Genomic DNA, 18174 nt, shown 5'->3' with positions numbered 1-18174 from the left:
AGATGGACGCAAGTAGGATGGGGGGTTAGGGAGACGTTTCCCACACAACCTAAACGATGGGCAGCCGACGCTAAACTCAGTAACCTTGGCAGCAAAACGACCCCCAGCCCTCCTCAGGCTCTGTGAGGTCCCCTCTCCAGACCTCCGTCCTCGCCTCTCCACCCCTCTCCGTCCCAGCCACACCAGCTCCGTCCTGTCTCAGGAACACTGTAACACTTTCCTTCTAACAGCTGATTCCTTCAGGGTTCAGCCTACAGGTCCGCTTCAATCCCTCCTTGCTCATGCCCCACCCAGCATTAAACAGCTAGTTTTATTTTCACACCATTCTTTACTTGATTTTTCCCTTCCCTAGCTGGGGGGGCAGGGATAGAGCCAAGCCTCTCTGCTGAGTCCCAGAGCCGGGCACACAGCTGGCGTTCAATAAATGCATGGACAACAGCCTAGCATCTGCCCACAGACTCACCCTCACCGCCACGTCTTCCCCCCACGTCAGCCATAGCTGGGTTCAAATTCCAGATGTGCTCTTGGGCAAGTGACATCTGTGGGGGCTGGTTCCTCATCTGTAAACGCTGTTTAGCCCAGACAGGCGCCCCCACCCAACCCCCGTCCCATCCTTAAACACGGGAGGGGTACTGGGGTCTTGCTTCCCAGTCCAGTATCTCCACTGTCCCCGGGGACGACGCCAAAGCCCTCTGCCCTGTCTAGGGAGCCCAAAAAGACCCGGGTTTGAGCCCTCTCAACTCCCTTTCGAGACCCAGAGTAAGAGCCTCAACAAGCCTTCCTGTAAAACGCCCCGATCGCGCCCGCCTTCCCCCAGGGACGACCGCCGCCCCCCTCTGTAAAAGGGCGTCATCGCTAGAGCAAGGTGCCGGGAAGAGGGAGTTTAATGCTCAGGTTCCAGGGCGGGCAGCGCCCAGAGCGCGCCGTCCCGTACCAGCGTGAGCTGGGGACTCGGGACGGACGCCTCCCGGGAAGGGCCACTCGGCAGCAGCCGCACATCTGCGGACGTGCCTCCCGCTGCGCAGCCGTCTCTCACCCCGCGCAGACGCAATGTTCCGTCTCCATTGGCGGGGAGTCTGGGAAGCGCACGCGCCCTCCTGTTCTCGGGATCGTGTAGGAGGAGCTAAATTCCTAACTCTGGCGACTGAGGCCCCAGGGGTCGAGGGGAAAGGGGAAGGGGGAAGAACATCTGCGCGGTGGCAAGCAGGAACTACGTGGGACTCCACGAGCGCGCCTGTCCCGAGTGCGACGGCGCGTGCGCAATGCTCGGGGCAGCAGGGATGGTGGGAACCCCGCCTCCTAACCGGAGTCCTGTTCAAGCAGCCAGGCGTTGCGCGCTACTTGGCCCGCCGAAGGCCTGGCACACGGGTAGTACTGTAGCAGCTTGGCGATTAGGTCCTTGCAGCGCTCGGACAGCTCGAGGCCTTCTGGGTAGAGGACGCCACGCTTCTGGCGCCAGGGCAGGCTAGCGATGTTCGAGTCGTTGAAGGCCATGTACCCGGTGACCATGACGTAAAGCACGACTCCCAGGCTCCACATGTCGTACTTCTTGGGATCGTAGGGGATGCCCCGGAGTACCTCGGGTGCCGCGTAGGCGAGAGAGCCGCAGTAGGTGGTGCTCAACTCAGGGCAACCGTGTGTTTCGCGGCCGAAGCCAAAGTCCGTAAGCTTGACGTGGCGCTCGTCTGAGCTCAGCAGCACATTTTCGCACTTGATGTCGCGGTGCACCAGCTGGTGATTGTGCAAGTAGCTCACAGCGCCGGCTAACTGCGCGAAGAGGTCGCGCGCCTGCCCTCCGGGGATGCACCCGTTGCGCTGCACGACTTGCAGCAGGTCCGTGGCGGCTGCCTCCATCACGATGTACAGCTTCCCATTGCACGCCTCAATGAATTCGAAGACGTGCACGATGTGTGGGTGCCGCACGCTCCTAAGGATGGATAGCTCACGCGGCAGGAACTTGTCGACAAAGTCGCGAGGCGCGCGCCGCCGGTCCACCACCTTGATTGCCACCGTTCCCTGGTATTTCTTAGACGTGGCCACCTTAACTTTGGAAAACCTGCCCTCACCTATCGTGCGGCCCAGCTTGTAGCCGAGTTTGTTCAGAATTCTGTCATCCGACATAGTGGCATCTGGGGCGCACGGGGAGCAGGTGGCGGCTGTTGTCGGAAGGTGGCCGGACTCCCATCTCAGGCCCAACCCATGGTGCTTGGCATCTGCACTCCCATGCCCCCCGGGCGCCTACTCCCGGGTCTTCACCGCCCCGTGCTTTTTATTGCCCAGGTAACAATTTGTGTATTGTGAAGTAGCTGCGGGCGTCATCCCGCCTCGGGGTGGGGCCTCTCCGACCCCCACCCCGCATGACCCCCCAAGACCCTTGGGCTTCGTGACTGACAATCGCTCTGAATGGCCCAGTTCTCATGAGAGGCCACTAGCAAGGGGTCCCGGCCACCACCGAGGGAAGCGGAATCTGTGCCTGGCAGTGGGAAGGCTCTTTGTGACTCCGAATCCAAGGAGCAGTCGCACCCCACCCCCCTACTTTGTGTACCCATACCTGACCAGTGGAGCCCTGGGCTGTCCGCAGAGCCCCGCAAAGGGGAGAAAATGCCAAAGTGAGCTTAACTCGGAGACTTGGCTCCCTCGAGAGCATGGGGTTTCCGACTGGCCCTGAGCATCCTCCAGAGAGAAGGTGACCAGGAGGTCCTGTAGGGCCAGAACCCTGGCGGCTGGACCCGCTCCGACCGAGCCACGCCCCTTCTGAAAGAAGGGGAAATAATAGCTCCTCCGCTGCCCAGTCAGTCCCAGGCCTCGCTGCCCGACTCGCCAGTGGCCTGGAATCGCTGCGGCAGCGTGCTAGGTTCCCGAGATGGCACTGTAGTTTCTGCCACACTCAGCATGGCGGCACTCCACCCCCGTTTCCGTAACTTCCGCTCGCGGCCGGAAGCGCATGGCTCTTCGAGCATGGCGGCAGCGAAGGTGAAGCAGGACATGCCCCCGCCGGGGGGCTACGGCCCCATCGATTACAAGCGGAATCTTCCCCGTCGGGGACTGTCGGGTCAGTGTCGCACGGCGCGGGTGTGTCAGGGTGTGGGCCGTCGGGGCGGGGCTCCGGGGACGCTAGCGGGCCTCAGTGTCTCCCGCGGGTGACGGCGGGCGGAGCGGCGGACCCCGGGGGCCTCCGCAGTAACAGCGGTGACCACGGCGAGCTGCGGAGCGCGGACGGAGGCCTGTGCCTCCCTCACCTAACGGCCGGAGAGGTCGGTCCCGCTTATTATCTATTTATTTACTCTTATTTTTTTTTAATTAAGGTAGCATTGGTATACACTCTTACAAAGGGTTCAGAAGCAAGACAATGTGGTTATTACATTCACCCATATTATCGAGTACCCACCACATACCCCATTGCTGTCACTGTCCATCAGTGTAGGAAGATGCCACTGAGTCCCTACTTGTCTTCTCGGTCCCGCTTATTATAACCATTTGACAGAGGTTTAAATTTAGATTAGTTTAGCCAAGAAATGGAAGCAACCTAAGTGTCCATTGGAAGATGAAAGAATAAATATGATGTGGCACATATACACATTCGAGTATTATTCAGCCATAAGAAGAAAACAAATCCAAAAATAAAGAAGAAGAAAACAAATCCTACCATTTGCAACAACATGGGTGGAACTAGAGGGTATTATGGTCAGTAAAATAAGCCAGGCGGAGAAAGACACGTACCAAATAATTTCACTCATCTGTGAAGCATAAGTACAAGGCAAAAACTGAAGGAACAAAACAGCAGCAGACTCACAGAACCCAAGAATGGACTAACAGTTACCAAAGGGAAAGGGACTGGGGAGGGTGGGAGGGCATGGGGAAGGCGGTACAACACAGAGGAGACAGGTAGTGATTCTATAGCATCTTACTATGCTGATGGACAGTGACTGTAATGGGGTATGTGGTGGGGACTTGATAATAGGGGGAGTCTAGTAACCATAATGTTGCTCATATAATTGTACGTTAATGATACCAAAAAAAAAAAACTATGGCAGAGCTAGCTTCTAACTCTGTCCAGTCCCCTTTCCATTGCATAGCACCTCCTGAGAAAGACACGTGCCAGATAATTGTAATTGCTTAAGAAAAAATAAAAACAAATTTAGATTCGTTTAAGCCATGCCCTTCTCTCTTGGCCACACGTTGGTTTCACAGGTGGGGAAACTGAGGCCCAAGAGAGGCTGCGCCCTGCCCCCAAGGCCACCCAGAGCAAAATTTGGTGCCCGCTTGCCAGATGTCCCGGCAATATGTGTTCTTAAATTTTTCAAATGTTTTGATGACCATTTTCAGATTCGTCATTGAGTTTAAACACAGGAAAATGTAACAGAAAGTAAAAGGAACCCAAACTGCACCCAGGGTTAACAAGAGAAATACAAAATTTAAAATAAGTTAAGGGTGAATTCATTTACCATGACTCAACATTTAAAATCTGTATGTTAGGCAAATTAAGCTTCGATTTAAAAAAAAGAATTTGTTCCCATGGTTTAAAGAAAAAGTAGTAATTCAATCTATAGGAAGGTTAAAACTCAAGCCTTCCTTAACCCCTTCCTGATTTTTTCTCTTTTTTCTCCATATATCCCAGAACAGAGATGGGCAAATTTTTTCTATAAAGGGCCAGATAAATGCTTTATGCTTTGCTGTCCAGGTAGTCTGTACACTGCTGCTGCTTTATTACTACTGTTTACAAATCTACCCCAAGGGCCTTACCCAGCACGCCCGATCTGGCACCACAGGGGCACTCAGCTTACCCCAGATCATACTGCGCGAACATGTGATCTGACATAACCATATTTCTCCCCTGGAGTCGAGTGCACCCCTCAGGTATGCAGCTCGAGGACTGTGTAGTCCTGTGCAGTGTGTGACCCTCACCCAGACCAGGCCGCAGAAGGATCTCAGCCCTCAGGTCTCCCTTGACAACTCGTGTTCAGCGTCTTTTTTTATTTTCAAGTCACAGACATGCTCTTTGTCCTCGTTCTCTCCCAGTGCATGACAGCAGAACCCCCTGTGTGTCCAAAATACCAGTCTCTAGGGTCAGGTCTCCTGATCACACCCTTTTCCACCAACTTGCATTATAGCCATCGCAAACCCACCGTCTTTGCTGGCTGCCGAGGGGTGAGGTAGATGCCCCTTCTGGTCTTTGGTTTTTGTGCCTGCGTTCAGTTACTGCTTGTTGAATGGCCACAATGGTAATTTTCCTTGTTTTAAAAATCTAGCCCTCCTAGTCAGTGTGAGGTGGGATCTCACTGTGGTTTTGATTTGCAATTCTCTGGTGACTAATGACACGGAGCATCTTTTCATGTGTGTGTTGGCCATTTGTAGATCTTCCTTGGAGAAATGTCTGTTCAGGTCCTTGACACATTTTTAGTTGGGCCGTTCATCTTTTTATTACTGTATTTTGAGAGTTCTTTATATATTTTGGGTACCATTCTATTATCTGAGAGATGATTTGCAAATACTTTCTCCTATTCTGGCTTTTCACCTTGTCGGTGGTGTCCTTTGCAGCACAAGCGTTTAATTTCAGTGATGTCCAGTTCATCTTTTTTCTTTTTATTGGTCACTCGTGCTTCTCACATCATCCTGTTGTCTAAAAGTTTTATAGCTTTAGTTCTGACGTTGAAGTCTTCGATCCATTTTGAGTTAACTTCTGTGTGTGTGGAGGGGAAGAAGCACACTTGATTCTTTTGCATGTGACTCTCCAGTTGTCCAATTTGCTGAAAAGACTGTTCCTTCCCCATTGATTTGTCTTGGCGCTCTTGTCCAAAATCAATTGACCATAAATGTGGGCACTTATTTCTGGACTCAGCTCTGTTCCATCAAGTACATGTCTGTCCTTAGGCCATGCCAGGCTCTCTTGTCTTGTACACACAGCTGTGTGACAAGTTTTGAAATCATGAAGTGCAAGTCCTCCAACTTTGTTCTTCAGAATTGTCTTGGCTAATTTGCTCCCTTGTGTTTTTGTGTGCATTTCACTATCTGCTTGCCAATTTCTTTGGGGCTGGTTGGGGGAAAGTTGGGATTCTGATGGGATCTGCGTTGAATCTACCTCAAACGGGAGAGTGCTACCATCTGGTTAATGTTGTTTTGACACATGAACACGGTATGTTTCCATTTATTTAGGTCTTTTCACATGGCCTGCACCCCCTCTGTACATGCCCCTAGTCAGCTTCCCCCGCCAGACTGGCAGCTCCTGAGGCATAGACCCCTCCCCGCCAGCTCGCATGAGGGCCTGGGGTCTCAGCCTCGCAGCTGTCAGCAAGAAAGATGAGTTAGAGGCCCCCTAGGTCTTGGGCTCTATCTTCCAGAGGGCCCAATGGCAGGGTGCCCAGTGCGAGGGCACAGGGTCTCTACTAGGACACCCCAGGACTGTCCCCTGGTCCCCTGGGGCAGGGTCAGAAGAGGCCCTGGGCTTCCCTGCGGCTGTTGAAAAGAACGAGGCAGTTCTGATGAGACGCTCCCGCCCTGCAGAGAGAGGTCCAAGTTCCGGCACAGGTGGCCGGCTGCGTGTGAGTGCCACAGGGGCCCTGGGAGCTGGTCCTGGCATTCAGGCTCCTTGGAGAGGCCCTGCCTCTGAGCCCAGGAACCACAGCGCCCTTGCTACCCTGCCTCTCTTAACAAGGAAGTGTCCTACCCTGAACTCATGTTTTTAGCAGGTTTAACTAAGGATAAAAAAATCGAGCCAGTTTCTCACTCATCTTTGGGGCCGTCAGGGTCCAGATGAGCCGTGGACCTGAGCCAAGCGGAAGGTGAAAGATGGGGACGGGGACAGTGCAGGCACCCCCACCACACTCCCAGAGCACCAGCTCTGCCCCCGACTAGGCCCAGGGAGTGGCCTCTGCTTGACCCACCATTTGCTGGTCATTTACTGGGTGATACCTGGAGCTCAGCCTAGTCGAACTCGGCAGTTTGTCCCAGCAACCATGAGGCCCATCCAAAGGAGACCAATATGCAAAAGTTAGGGAGCTCTGGGTGAGTTAGACCCCAGGCAGCTGAGCCTCCCTGAAGACCCCAGGTGCCTGTGGCCCGGCAGTGAGGATTGCAGTGCAGGTGTCCGCTGGTCAGTAAATATTCATGACCGCTTCCGTTCCCTGTGTCCAGGCAGGGGTCTCGACCCCACTGGGCCGGGAGGCAGCCGCACCCTGGGAACCCAGGGGTGCTGAGCGGCCCCTGGAGGGGACTGCTGCCTCTGGAAGCCCTGTCCAGCCCCCTGTGGGCTGCATTCAGGGAGGTGGCCCAGGCAGCCACCATGGAGCTGGGACCTAGCTGCAGACAACATCCCAACTCATGAGGACCCACATGGTGCCTGGAAACCAAATGACCTTCTAGAAGGTTGGTGGGGCTAGGACCACCCAACCATAAACATCTAGACTCTCATGCCCTCCTGCAGTCCCCACCCGGTTCTGCAGCCCCTACCTTCCGGAAGCCCTGGCCTGGAGGCAGAGCGGGTGGCTGGGACAGAGGGTAGTCTGCAGCTGCTGAGGAGGGGGCGGCTATGGGAGGGGCTCTGGACCCTCCACAAAGACAAAAAATACATGATAGACAGGGCCCTGGCTTTCCCCTCCCCACCAACCATGTTTCTGGAGTATTTGCACAGTGAGCAGGCAGACGTCACAGGCAGGCGCGGCACGGGGTGGCCTGCCTGGCGTGTGCAGGTGCTGAGGTGGCCCCCGTCTCCCCACAGGCTACAGCATGTTTGCTGTGGGCATTGGGGCCCTGCTCTTCGGGTACTGGAGCATGATGAAGTGGAACCGCGAGCGCAGGTAGGCCCTGGCTGGGGGGCCCTGTGCCCTAGGACCTGAGGCCGAGGGGCAAGCCCAGGATGGGCTGCCCTGGCAGTTTTTGTCAGTGGTGACCAGGCAGTGCAGATTATCAGGGCTTAGAAAATGGCCACCCAAGACGATGGCCCTGCCAGTCACATGGGACCTGAGGGACCGACGCCTGCTGTGGCCTAGGCTCAGATTCCAGCCACCTGCAAGCTTGCCGGCTGCCATAGCAGGTGTCTCCTCCTCATTGACCTCTGACTGTGGGCCCCTCCACCCTGTCCTGTCTTGTGTCACGTCTCCTTAGCACCGTCCCCCAACCCTTGAGCTCGCTCACCCTTGAGGCTGGGTATCTGAGGGTGGTGCTGGAGAGGTCCCTACCTGGGGTGGGTGCTCAGCACTGTTGCATGAACTCAAGCTTCTGGGGGTGCCAGATAGTGGGGCCCCACACTGGACAGATGAGGCCTGGGACGTGCCACCTGCAGAGGGTGTGGACACAGTAGTGACAACAGAGTGCTGCTGGGGTGGGGGCAGCAGCCTGGGGTGGGGATGCTACCCTGGGACCTGGGGCTGGGGTGGGGCTTGGCATTCATCCAGACCCTTCTCTGCACTGCTGCAAGCTTCCTGGTGATGAGGACACAGGGCAGTCAGCCTCTCCCTGGGTCACATCCCTGGGTGCTGCTCTCTGAGCGCAGATGGCGCTGGGGCTTGGAAGACACTGCAGAGCAGGGAGAAGAAGGGAGCCCCGTACAGTGCACAGGCCCCACCTTCCCTGGGCTCACACCCCACGGGTATTCTGAGATGAAGGGGTGTGGTTTTGTACCATCCAGAGCCCTGTGATGAACTCTCCCCACCCCCGGGGCTTCACCAGTCATCAGGGCAGGGTGAGTTTTAACATGAAAAGAGGGTTTTAATTGAAAGGAAAGTGAAGCCAGAAGTCTTGTAGGCCGAAGGGTGCTTGTGCTATGTGCTAGCTGCACGTCCCCTCACCCTCATTTTGGGCATCTGTGGGCAGAGCCCACCACCCCTGCCCTGCCCCACCTGCTCACTTCTCCCGCAAACCCTTCCCCACGCATCACCCGGAGTGTCTGAGGCTCATGTCTTCTGCCCCTCACCCCAGCCTGGTCTGACGTGACTGTCGGTTTTGGGGTTTCACAGGCGCTTGCAGATCGAGGACTTCGAGGCCCGTATTGCACTGATGCCACTGCTGCAGGCAGAGAAGGACCGGAGGTGGGGCTGCCAGGCCAGGGTTGAGAGGCCACAGGCCTGAGGGCCTCTGGCTTCAGCTCGGGGCAGGGCCAGAATGCTCGTGGAGCCTGGCAGCTGCGTGCTTGCACGGTCAGAGCGTCCCCAGACTTGACTTAAAGACCCAAGTAGGAAGATGGAAAGGTTTCCTGAAGGAGGGGGTGTTGGGCTGCCGCTGGAGGACAGCAGGTTTGCCCCGGGAGGAGGGGAAAGGAGAAGGCTCAGTGCGCAGGGCCTGAAGCAGCAGGAAGTGGTGGGGACTGGAACGTGGAGAGCCCTGGCGGGCGCATCAGGCAACATAATGAGGCCCCCACCTCCCACGCTGTCCCTGCAGGGTGCTACAGATGCTTCGGGAAAACCTGGAGGAGGAGGCCATCATCATGAAAGATGTGCCCAACTGGAAGGTGGGTCCCAGGCAGGGAGGGCGGGGTCCAGTCCGCTGCAGAAACGCAACCTCCCAAGGAAAACCTGAAGCGAGAGGGGTGGGTGCCAGGTGTGCGGCGGGGAAGGCAGCCCCCGACTTTTTAAAGTTTTGGTATCGCTAATGAACAATTACATGAACAACATGGTTACTAGACTCCCCCCATCATCAAGTGCCCCCCACACACCCCATTACGGTCACTGTCCATCAGCGTAGTAAGATGCTGTAGAATCATTACTTGTATTCTCTGTATATAGGAAGGCAGCCCCTATTTTAATGTGGGCGCTGACTGCCAGGGTGGGTCCCAGCAGGCGGTGCGGGCCTAAGGGGGCAGCTGCACCCCACCGATCCCTGTTGTCCCCGCAGGTGGGAGAGTCCGTGTTCCACACCACGCGCTGGGTGACCCCCGTGATGGGGGAGCTCTATGGGCTGCGCCCGAGCGAGGAGATCATCCGCAACACCTACGGCTTCCTGTGGTACATGTAGGGGGCCTGCGGCGCTCAGACCACCAGCCCCTGCCGCCTCCCCACCAGGACGGAATAAAGGCTGTGGAGACGGGCCTGCCTGTGTCCTTGCGGCTAACTGGGATGGGGCCACACAGACTAGATCTGGGGACTCCAGCAGAAGATGACAGGCGGGGTGCCTTAAAACCCACCCAGAGGCTGCCTCTGGGTCCATCAACCTCGACCCCCAAATATCCCGGGATCCTTCCACCATTTGAAACTGCTTGTCAACAGCCCACCTCTCCAGTCTTGGGGCTTCTTCACGCGGGCACAGGGGTGGGAGGGGGACCTGGAGAGGAGAGCCCTGGCGGCAGAGGCGGGGAACCCCGTGCTCCTGGACCAGGATCCCACAGCGGTGTGACCGGTCCGGAATCCCCCGGACCTCGTTTCCCTGCCCAGATCCGCGCCTCGGTCTTGCCGGCGCGCCTGCGGGCAGCTCTGCCACGGCGTGAGAGGGTTAAGTCCCCCGCTGTCGGCCAATGGCCGCCCGCGGCGCCGCCTGATTAACGGACGCGCAGCGGGCGGTGCGTCCCGGCTGGGGCTGCGCTTAAATGGCGGAGGCGGCGGTGCGCGTCCCGTACACCTTGGCCATGAGCTGCGCGGCTGTTCCGGACCTGGCGGCGGCGCCGGAAGAGCGACGTTTCCTCAGGTCAGCCCGGGAGGGGCGCAGCCGTGGGATGGGGCCCGGGGGAGTCGTGGGGCTGGAGCCACTGTACCTGCCGCAGCCAGCGCCACCCGAGCCATGTTCCCTGGGAAACTGCAACCGTGGTGGGCCCGCCCCTCATGCATTATTCATCAGCACCGCTGGGGACTCCCCATCTTGCTGGCCCCCGCTGGTCCAGGGCTCACCGCGCTGTCCCTCCCTCCCAGGGAGCCTGGAGCCCGCCGCTCCTTGTCCGTCTGGGATGAGCTGAGCTCTCCTAGTGCTCAAAGGGCTCATACCCGCGTTGGAGTCCCCTTGTCCAGAGGGGAAACTAAGGCTCAAACAGGACAACCACTACCTGTGCCAGGACTGGGGCAATTTCTAAACACATGGGCCACGTGTCAGGGGTCTGAAGCTGGCAGCTGTGGCTGTCTCCCCTCGTCCTGAGTCCCCCTCCTGTGGGACGAGAGGCCCCAAATAGGGCTGTGGACCTCACGGGAAACCAGATTCACCCAACAGCCCCTTGTTGACCGCCTCAGCCCTGTCCACACAGTCCTCTTCCCAGGGCAGATACCGTCCAGGGACTGAGGTCCAGGTGCAGCCTAGAGTCCCAGCTCATCCTAGGCAGGGGGAGAAGAATGTTCTGGAAGATGGAGCTGCGATTTCACCTTGTGCGGGGATGGTGGGGACTCAAATGCCAAGTGAGAAGGATGGGGCACTGTGGGGTGGGTGGGAGTGGGATGTGGGGGGCAAGGGGAGAGGAGGCAGTGAGGTGGGGGACATGTAGGCGTGGTGAGGGATTTGAATATTCTTTGACTCCTGGGAAGCCATAGGAGGATTTGGGACGGGGGTGGGCAATGCAGTCTGGGGTTCAGGTTTTCAAAGTGTGTTGAAGAGGAGTTTGGGTGTTGTGGGACGGCTGCAGGCAGCCCGGTGAGCAATGGTGGCACGCTGGCGGGAGGAGGTGGGAGGACGGGGAGAGGCAGGGGAGGTAGGGCGCAGGAGCCCTGGCCTTAGGGCGTCCCCTCCCAAAGATCCCTCTCTCTTAAGCAAGTTGGGACGCCTGGCTCAGGCCCCTGTGGAACCAGGTCCGCCCAGCCCTCTGGGCTGGTGGGGAAACTCTGATAGTGGGAGCTCCTCTCCTCTGCGGGCTGAGGTAGGAAGGAGCAAGGGGCACCCTCCTGACAGCCCCTTCCTCTGTCCCCCCGACACTGAGCCCCACAACACCTCTGCCCTGTCCCTCTCCTCACTGGTCCTAATGCCCTCGCAGGCTTACCCAGAGCCTCTGCGGCCACCATCCCAGGCCCCTCGCCTGGCCGTCCCCTTACCACTCTAATGACCAGTTAGGACGGTACCGTTCCCAGTGCTGGCCCAAGGCCACAGCTTCGGGACAGAGGGAGAGGAGTCATGGGTAGCCTCCACTACGGAGGCCGCAGCCAGAGCTGTCATACGATGATGGCGGAGGAATGAGCCCCATTCCCAAGCTCGTCTTCCCCAGCGTTCCTACCCAGGAGCTGGGCCAGCCCACCCTGGGAGTACCTTTAGCTGGCCCCACTGTGAGCTCCTTTCCACGCCTGGTCCTTCACCTCATCTGAGGTGAGCTGGGATTGAGTCTGACTCTCGTTGCTGCGTGACTCAGGGCACGTGGCCCCCCTGCCGTAAGCCTCTATCTCCCCCATCCGCATGGGCTCCCAGAGTGTCATTCCCACCACAGAGCCTTGGCCTTCACTGTTCTTGCCGTCTGGATCACCTCGCAGAGTGTCAGCTCCTGCGGAAGCCCTCCCTGACTCCCCAGCCCATGCAGTCCTCGCTCCCCACCCTATGCCCCTGCAGCCACCCAGCCTGATCACACTGCAAAATTGGCCTATGGTTGGCAGTCTCCTGCTCACAGAATTGAAGAAAGGAAGCTCAGTATTCATCCCGACAAACCTCTGCCCTCTGTGGGTCTGACTCTGCTTCTCTGCTCACACCGTCTGTGGCTCTAGAGTCAGCCTCCAAGGGTGGCAGGGGCAGTTTTCCTGCTTGCTTCCTGCATGAGCCTGGGCAAGCCACTTGGCTTCTCTGAGTTGTTGGATATTCTTCTAACTTCTGGGCCTGGGTATTTTATTATTATTATTATTATTCCATTCTATAGGGGCTGTTGAGCTGAGCGTTAGGTGCTGTCCTCCAGCCAGAAGGGGTCCTGCTGAAGGGAGGCTGGCTTCTGGCCACACACCCCTGATTCTGGAGTGAGGAACATCTTCAGCTCCTCAGTGCCAGCTCTCCCTCTCTGCACCAACCATGCCCATGCCCCTTGGAAGCCCATGCCAGGGCTAGCAGGTTGTTATTCCAGAAGGGCCCACCACTTGGTTTAATGCTGTGCTGTCACCATCTCAAAATTCTTAATAATTTTTGAAAGAGGGGCCCCACATTTGCATTTTGAACTGGGCCACATAAATGATTCAGTCCCTCCTGCCTTCACTTTTGCAAAGGAGGAAGCAGGTGTCAGGTGAAACAGATTCCTGTCACTCAGCAAGTGTGCCCCATTGTTCTGCACAATTATTTGAATTTTATTACTGCTCCTGAACAGTGGTCATCAAAGGGTCTCATACCTGCTGGCTGCACATCCACTTCCTTCAGTGAGCCATCAAACTCCTCTGCAACCTTCAAAACCCATGCTCCGCAGACACCAGTCCAGTCCGCCCCCTCCAATGTCCTGGAGTGCACTCAGTCGTTTTCACTGCCTGGAATCTGCCCACCGTCCGCGTCAAAGTTCAGGCTGCATTTCTCCTGCTTCCTCCCACCTTCGGGGTTGGGGGCGCCTGCACGGGCCTGGGGCAGTAGAACCAACATGCGCCTCCCAGAACACCAGAGGGCGCCTATGCTTCAGGTTTGGGCTTTTAAACCTCCCACTGACGGCCGATCTTCCATTCAAACCTTGTGCGCCTCCCTAAGGAAACAGGTTGGAAGGCGGCGCCAGGGCCTGACCGGGGTCATTAGTGGGGCATTTCTGGCTCCATCTGAGCTGCTGTCTCCAGGTCTCTCTCCGTGTCTGTGTCTCTGAGCTGCTCTTCCCACTCTGTCCTTCAGCACTGCGGAGGCAGCCGCCCTGGAGCGGGAGCTTCTGGAGGATTACCGCTTCGGGCGGCAGCAGCTGGTGGAGTTGTGCGGCCATGCAAGCGCCGTGGCTGTGGCCAAGGTACCTGACCCTTGGCCCTGACCCCAAACATTTGACCAGCCCATGAGAGCTGAAGCCTAGGTGCACAACCCCTGTGGCCCGGATGGTTCATCCAAGAACCCCTCTTTGCTTGGGACCACCTCAGCCTGTCAGTCAGATGAGGAAACTGAGACCCAGGGAGGATCATCACTGGTTCGGGCCAGGCAGGCAGCCGAGTCAAAGGATGTCAGTGAAGGTCAGGGCAGAGCCTGGGGTTCCCCAGAGACTCAGAAGCTGGGGAGCAGGGACCAGTCTGGGGCCATTGAGGCACAGACATGACCACCTGCCTGTCACCTCCTAGGTCTTGCTCAAGGGGGCTATGGTCTCCTCCAGTCTGAGTACCCCCAAGCAACCCCACATCACAGGAGGGGAAACTGAGGTCCAGAGACAGGGAGGGGCCTGCACAGGGCATCAGGGGTTGGAAGCAGAGCTGTGTCCTGCTCTGGGGCAAGCCTCCAGCCCTTCAGGTGCCTGCAAGTAACACAAGAGAAATAGCCAGGACTATATTACCACCCAGCACCTTGGGCGATGATCCAAACCACGCTGGGCCCGTTTCCTCCTTGAGGAAAGAATAATAAACCGACACCAGTCCATAAATGCACACACCTCAGAGAAGTGCCCCATGGAATCAGGCGGGTAACCCTCCTCTGCTCTTCCTCCCTTCTTCCTTCTTTGCATTATTACACACTATACTTTTTTTAAAAACTCAGTATCTTTAAGTGAACTCCCTCTCTCTCTCTTTTTTTTTTTACTTAAATGTTCCTATTTCCAAATGAAACATATCCTGAGCTAGGTGCCCAGAGGAGAAGGAAATGGTGCAAATCAGAGCCATAAAGCAAACACGGTGTAGTGAGCTCTTGCCTGGCCTTTGGTAACCAGCCGTCCAGTTCTGGCCCTGAAAGTCCCGGGATGTCTGAGACTGGCCCCTGTCACCCGGACGCCCTCTCAGGCTCCGGGCCTGGTGTGGTGCTGTGCCGGACATGATCAGGGTGGGTCAGGGGCTCGCTCAAATCTTGGGGAGGGGACTCAGAAAGGGAGTAACTTCCCCTGTGTGTGGTGGGAGGATAGAGTGCAGCCAGGCCCCCAGGAGCCAGCCCTGGCTGGGAGAACACTGCCCCACCCCCGTGCCCATCAGAGCTGTTGGCACTCCCGTTTGATACAGGCAACTGAGGCTGGGAGAGGAGGGGCCACAGAGAGTCAGGCAGGGCTGGGACTCAAACACCAGTGTCTTAACTCCTGCATTTAAGGGAGGCACAGAGTATGAGAGATAGAGACTGTGACAGAGAGAGACAAACTGGAGACACAGAGAGTCAGAGATACAAGGAGAAAGCCAGAGCCATGAAGACTGGCAGACGGAGAGGGACAGGGCATCTCAGGCTGGAAAAGTACCCCCCTCCCCACCCCGCCCTGGGAGGGGCCAGGCCTGGAAACACGGGTGGGGGAGGGGCAGTGGAAAAAGGTGGAAGAATGTCTGCAACTCAGACTGAGAGTAAACAAACCTCCCTCAGGGCGCAGTGGCAGGAGGCACGTTTTCCTGCTTCCACTTGGCAGAGCCTGAGGCAAGGACTCTGAGCCTCCAACGAGGAAACAGACCCCAAGAGTGTCTCACCCAGAATGCCTCTCTTCCTGTCCTAGCCTATTGCCTGCAGGCCCATGGCCTGTCCCTTCCTCAACTCTGGGCCTCAGTTTCCCCACCTGAGCAAGAAGACATGCCCAGTGCCATGCCTTTGCCTTTGCCGTGTCCCCTACCAGGTGTTCCCCTTGCCTGCTCTCTCCCGGAAGCAGAGGACTGTGCTGGTCGTGTGCGGCCCAGAGCAGAACGGGGCTGTGGGGCTGGTCTGTGCCCGGCACCTGCGGGTGTTTGTGAGTAACAGGGACCCCTTCAGCTTCCCAGGGTTACCCCCAACACTGTCCCTGCAGAAATTGCTTCCTCCTCTTGATGTTTCAGAGCTTGCCCCAGGCAGGGTCTGCTGCCTGTACCCAGGTCTGGGGGCTAAGGCCCTGGGGACACTGGGAGGGCCCCCAGTGCTGACTCCTTCCCGCCCCCCCAGGAGTATGAACCGACCATCTTCTACCCCACCCGCTCCCTCGACCTGCTGCACCGCGACCTGACTACCCAGTGTGAGAAAATGGACATCCCCTTTCTATCCTATCTGCCCGCAGAGGTCAGTGCTCAGTGGTGACTGAGGGAGGAAGGTGGGGAGACAATGGCCCAAGGCCTCCCTGACCCTGCGTGTCCTCCCAGGTCCAGCTCATCAATGATGCCTACAGGCTGGTGGTGGATGCTGTGCTGGGCCCCGGCGTGGAACCTTGTGAGGTTGGGGGCCCCTGCATACGCACGCTGGCCACGCTCAAACTGCTGTCCATCCCCCTTGTGAGCCTGGACATTCCCTCAGGCATGCCAGGTGGAGGCGGGTTGGGGGGCCTTGGGTACACTGGCTTTGGGTGGCCTCAACCTGTCTGTCCACTCTGAGCCTGTTTCCCTGGTGTGGACGGGTCATGCACTCTGGGGGAGACTGCAGCTCACGTCCAGCCCGTGGACGGCGAAGACCATCACATAGATGCTGTCCATGTGACCCTGTGTCCCTCTCCCCCCAGCATCCAGCCCAGCCTGCCCGCTGCCCACCCTGGGCCAGTTACCCGGGCAGACGTGAGCTCACTCGGCAAAGGCCTTGCCTGCCCTGGCCGCCGCCCCGTGCCTGTTGGAGCCATTAGGCAATGGGCAGACAGAACAAACAGCTGCTGGCCAGCCAGACCCTCCACGGGGGTGGCTGGACTCAACGGAACATCCCCAGGCTTGCAAGACCCCAGGGCCATCCCAGCCAGGAGCCACAGAGCAGGGGTTGTCTGTGAGGATGTGGGCTGTCTGGTCTGAGGATGAAGGCTAGGGTCACAGAAGGGAGGGTTAAGGTCAGAGGGAGGAGGCTTTTAGTTAGTGGGCCCAGACTCTGGTCAGAGGCCGGAGAGAAGGCAAAGCCCCCAGTCTGGAGGTGGAGGCTCGTTAGAGAAGTGGCAGAGGCTAACGAGGGAGGGGTTGGGGTGCTGTCAACTCAAAAGACAAGACCTAGTCTGAGGGTAAAGGCAGGGATGTCTAGTCAGCGGACAGATGCTGAAACTGGGTGGTGAGGGGGGCCTGTGTTAGCAGATGCAAGAACCTGGGGTGAGGGGACAGGCCCGATGGAGGAGCTTTGCCTGAGGAGGGAGGCAGTTGTGTCCTCTGGGTAGAGAGTGGGCATCTGGTCAGAGAGGTAAGGCCAGCCGGGAAGTCTGGATGGAAAACGGCTCTAGTCTGAGTGGAGAAGCTCAGGATTGACAGGGAGGGAGACAGATGCTGGGTCAGAGCAGAGGCATGGGTCTCACTGGGGAAGGGCCACAGGTGGGAATGATGTACTGTGAAGGCAGAGGCTGCGTCACATGCAGGAGAAAGACTGGGTAGCAGGTGGGAAAAAGGGCAGAAAAGTCTGAGGGCAGAGGCTCCGGTCAGAGGGGGAGGGAAACCCCTCCCAGGACAGGGGGAGACGAGTCTGCGGGCAGAGGCTCCGCTGAGGCGGGTCAGAGAGCAGAGGCCGCATCTCACGGGGGAGGGGAAGCGGCCGTCGAGGCGGCAGGACTGTGAGGCCAGCACCCCTCGCAGCTCCCGACCCCCCTCCCGCCGTCCCCCCTCAGGCTGGGACGCGGAGACCGGCGGCGGGGAGACGGAGGACGGGCTCCGGCCGGATGTGCTCGTGTCGCTCACGGCGCCCAAGCGCTGCGCGGGCCGCTTCTCCGGGCGCCACCACTTCGTCGCCGGCAGGTTCGTGCCCGACGACGTGCGCCGCAAGTTCGCTCTGCGTCTGCCAGGGTACACGGGCACCGACTGCGTCGTGGCGCTGTGACCGCCACGCGTCCCCGCGCCAATAAACACATCGCGCCGCCGCCACCTGGCCTCTGCCTCCTCTGTGCGCCGGGGTGCCGCGCGGGTGGGCAGACGCGGGGAGGGCCTTCCACCGGGCCCCCGGCGGCCCAAGGCCGAAGGGATGGAGGGTAGACAGAAGGACTTCTCGCCGGCCTCCGAGGAAGCTCGAGCCGCCAGGTGGAGGGTAGGTGCACGGTGGGACTTCCAGCCTGCGCGGGGCGGCCTAACGCCGAGAGGATCGAACCTGACTCGACGGACGGTTTCTAGCCGCCTAAAGGGCCGCCCGAGGCGTCATGGTTCCAAGAGGCACGTCCCGCGGCACCTCGGGCCCCTACGTGGAGAACGGGGGGGTGGGCCAGGCTGAAGGAGGGGCTTCCAGCGGGCGGCGACGAGGGACGCGCGCCAGCCTGAGGGCGGAGGCGCAGCCGGGCGCACCGAGGGGGGCGACCCACAGGGCTTGTTCGCTGGCGGCGGCCTC

General features: G+C 58.3%; 3 protein-coding genes across 4 annotated transcripts; 2 read left to right on the top strand and 1 right to left on the bottom strand.

Annotated features, from left to right (window-relative positions):
• Window positions 1-693: 693 nt before the first annotated feature.
• LOC130680044 (testis-specific serine/threonine-protein kinase 6-like) lies at window positions 694-2877 on the bottom strand. Its single transcript, XM_057490033.1, has one exon. The coding sequence runs from the start codon at window positions 2119-2121 to the stop codon at window positions 1300-1302; it is 822 nt and encodes a 273-aa protein (XP_057346016.1). The 5' UTR covers window positions 2122-2877; the 3' UTR covers window positions 694-1299.
• On the top strand, window positions 2878-10018 carry LOC118917623 (NADH dehydrogenase [ubiquinone] 1 alpha subcomplex subunit 13). The gene is made up of 5 exons (XM_057490037.1): window positions 2878-3052; window positions 7715-7793; window positions 8952-9023; window positions 9373-9442; window positions 9826-10018. Exons 1-5 carry the CDS (start codon window positions 2893-2895, stop codon window positions 9943-9945), a joined length of 501 nt encoding a protein of 166 aa, XP_057346020.1. The 5' UTR covers window positions 2878-2892; the 3' UTR covers window positions 9946-10018.
• Window positions 10019-10188: 170 nt separating this feature from the next.
• On the top strand, window positions 10189-17729 carry LOC130680045 (yjeF N-terminal domain-containing protein 3). Of its 2 annotated transcripts, none has more exons than XM_057490034.1 (6): window positions 10189-10611; window positions 13675-13783; window positions 15554-15664; window positions 15853-15966; window positions 16047-16197; window positions 17468-17729. In XM_057490034.1, the coding sequence occupies exons 1-6, from the start codon at window positions 10514-10516 to the stop codon at window positions 17674-17676; spliced, it is 792 nt and encodes a 263-aa protein (XP_057346017.1). In that variant the 5' UTR covers window positions 10189-10513; the 3' UTR covers window positions 17677-17729. The 2 variants fall into 2 exon arrangements, with proteins under 2 accessions (XP_057346017.1, XP_057346018.1); XM_057490035.1 differs by lacking the exon at window positions 10189-10611 and adding an exon at window positions 10690-10730 and having other exon boundaries at window positions 17468-17728.
• The last annotated feature ends 445 nt before the right edge of the window (window positions 17730-18174 follow it).

Source organism: Manis pentadactyla, chromosome 12, assembly GCF_030020395.1.
Source record: "Manis pentadactyla isolate mManPen7 chromosome 12, mManPen7.hap1, whole genome shotgun sequence".
Lineage (NCBI taxonomy): Eukaryota > Metazoa > Chordata > Mammalia > Pholidota > Manidae > Manis > Manis pentadactyla.
This window is presented reverse-complemented; position numbering and strand designations above follow the sequence as displayed.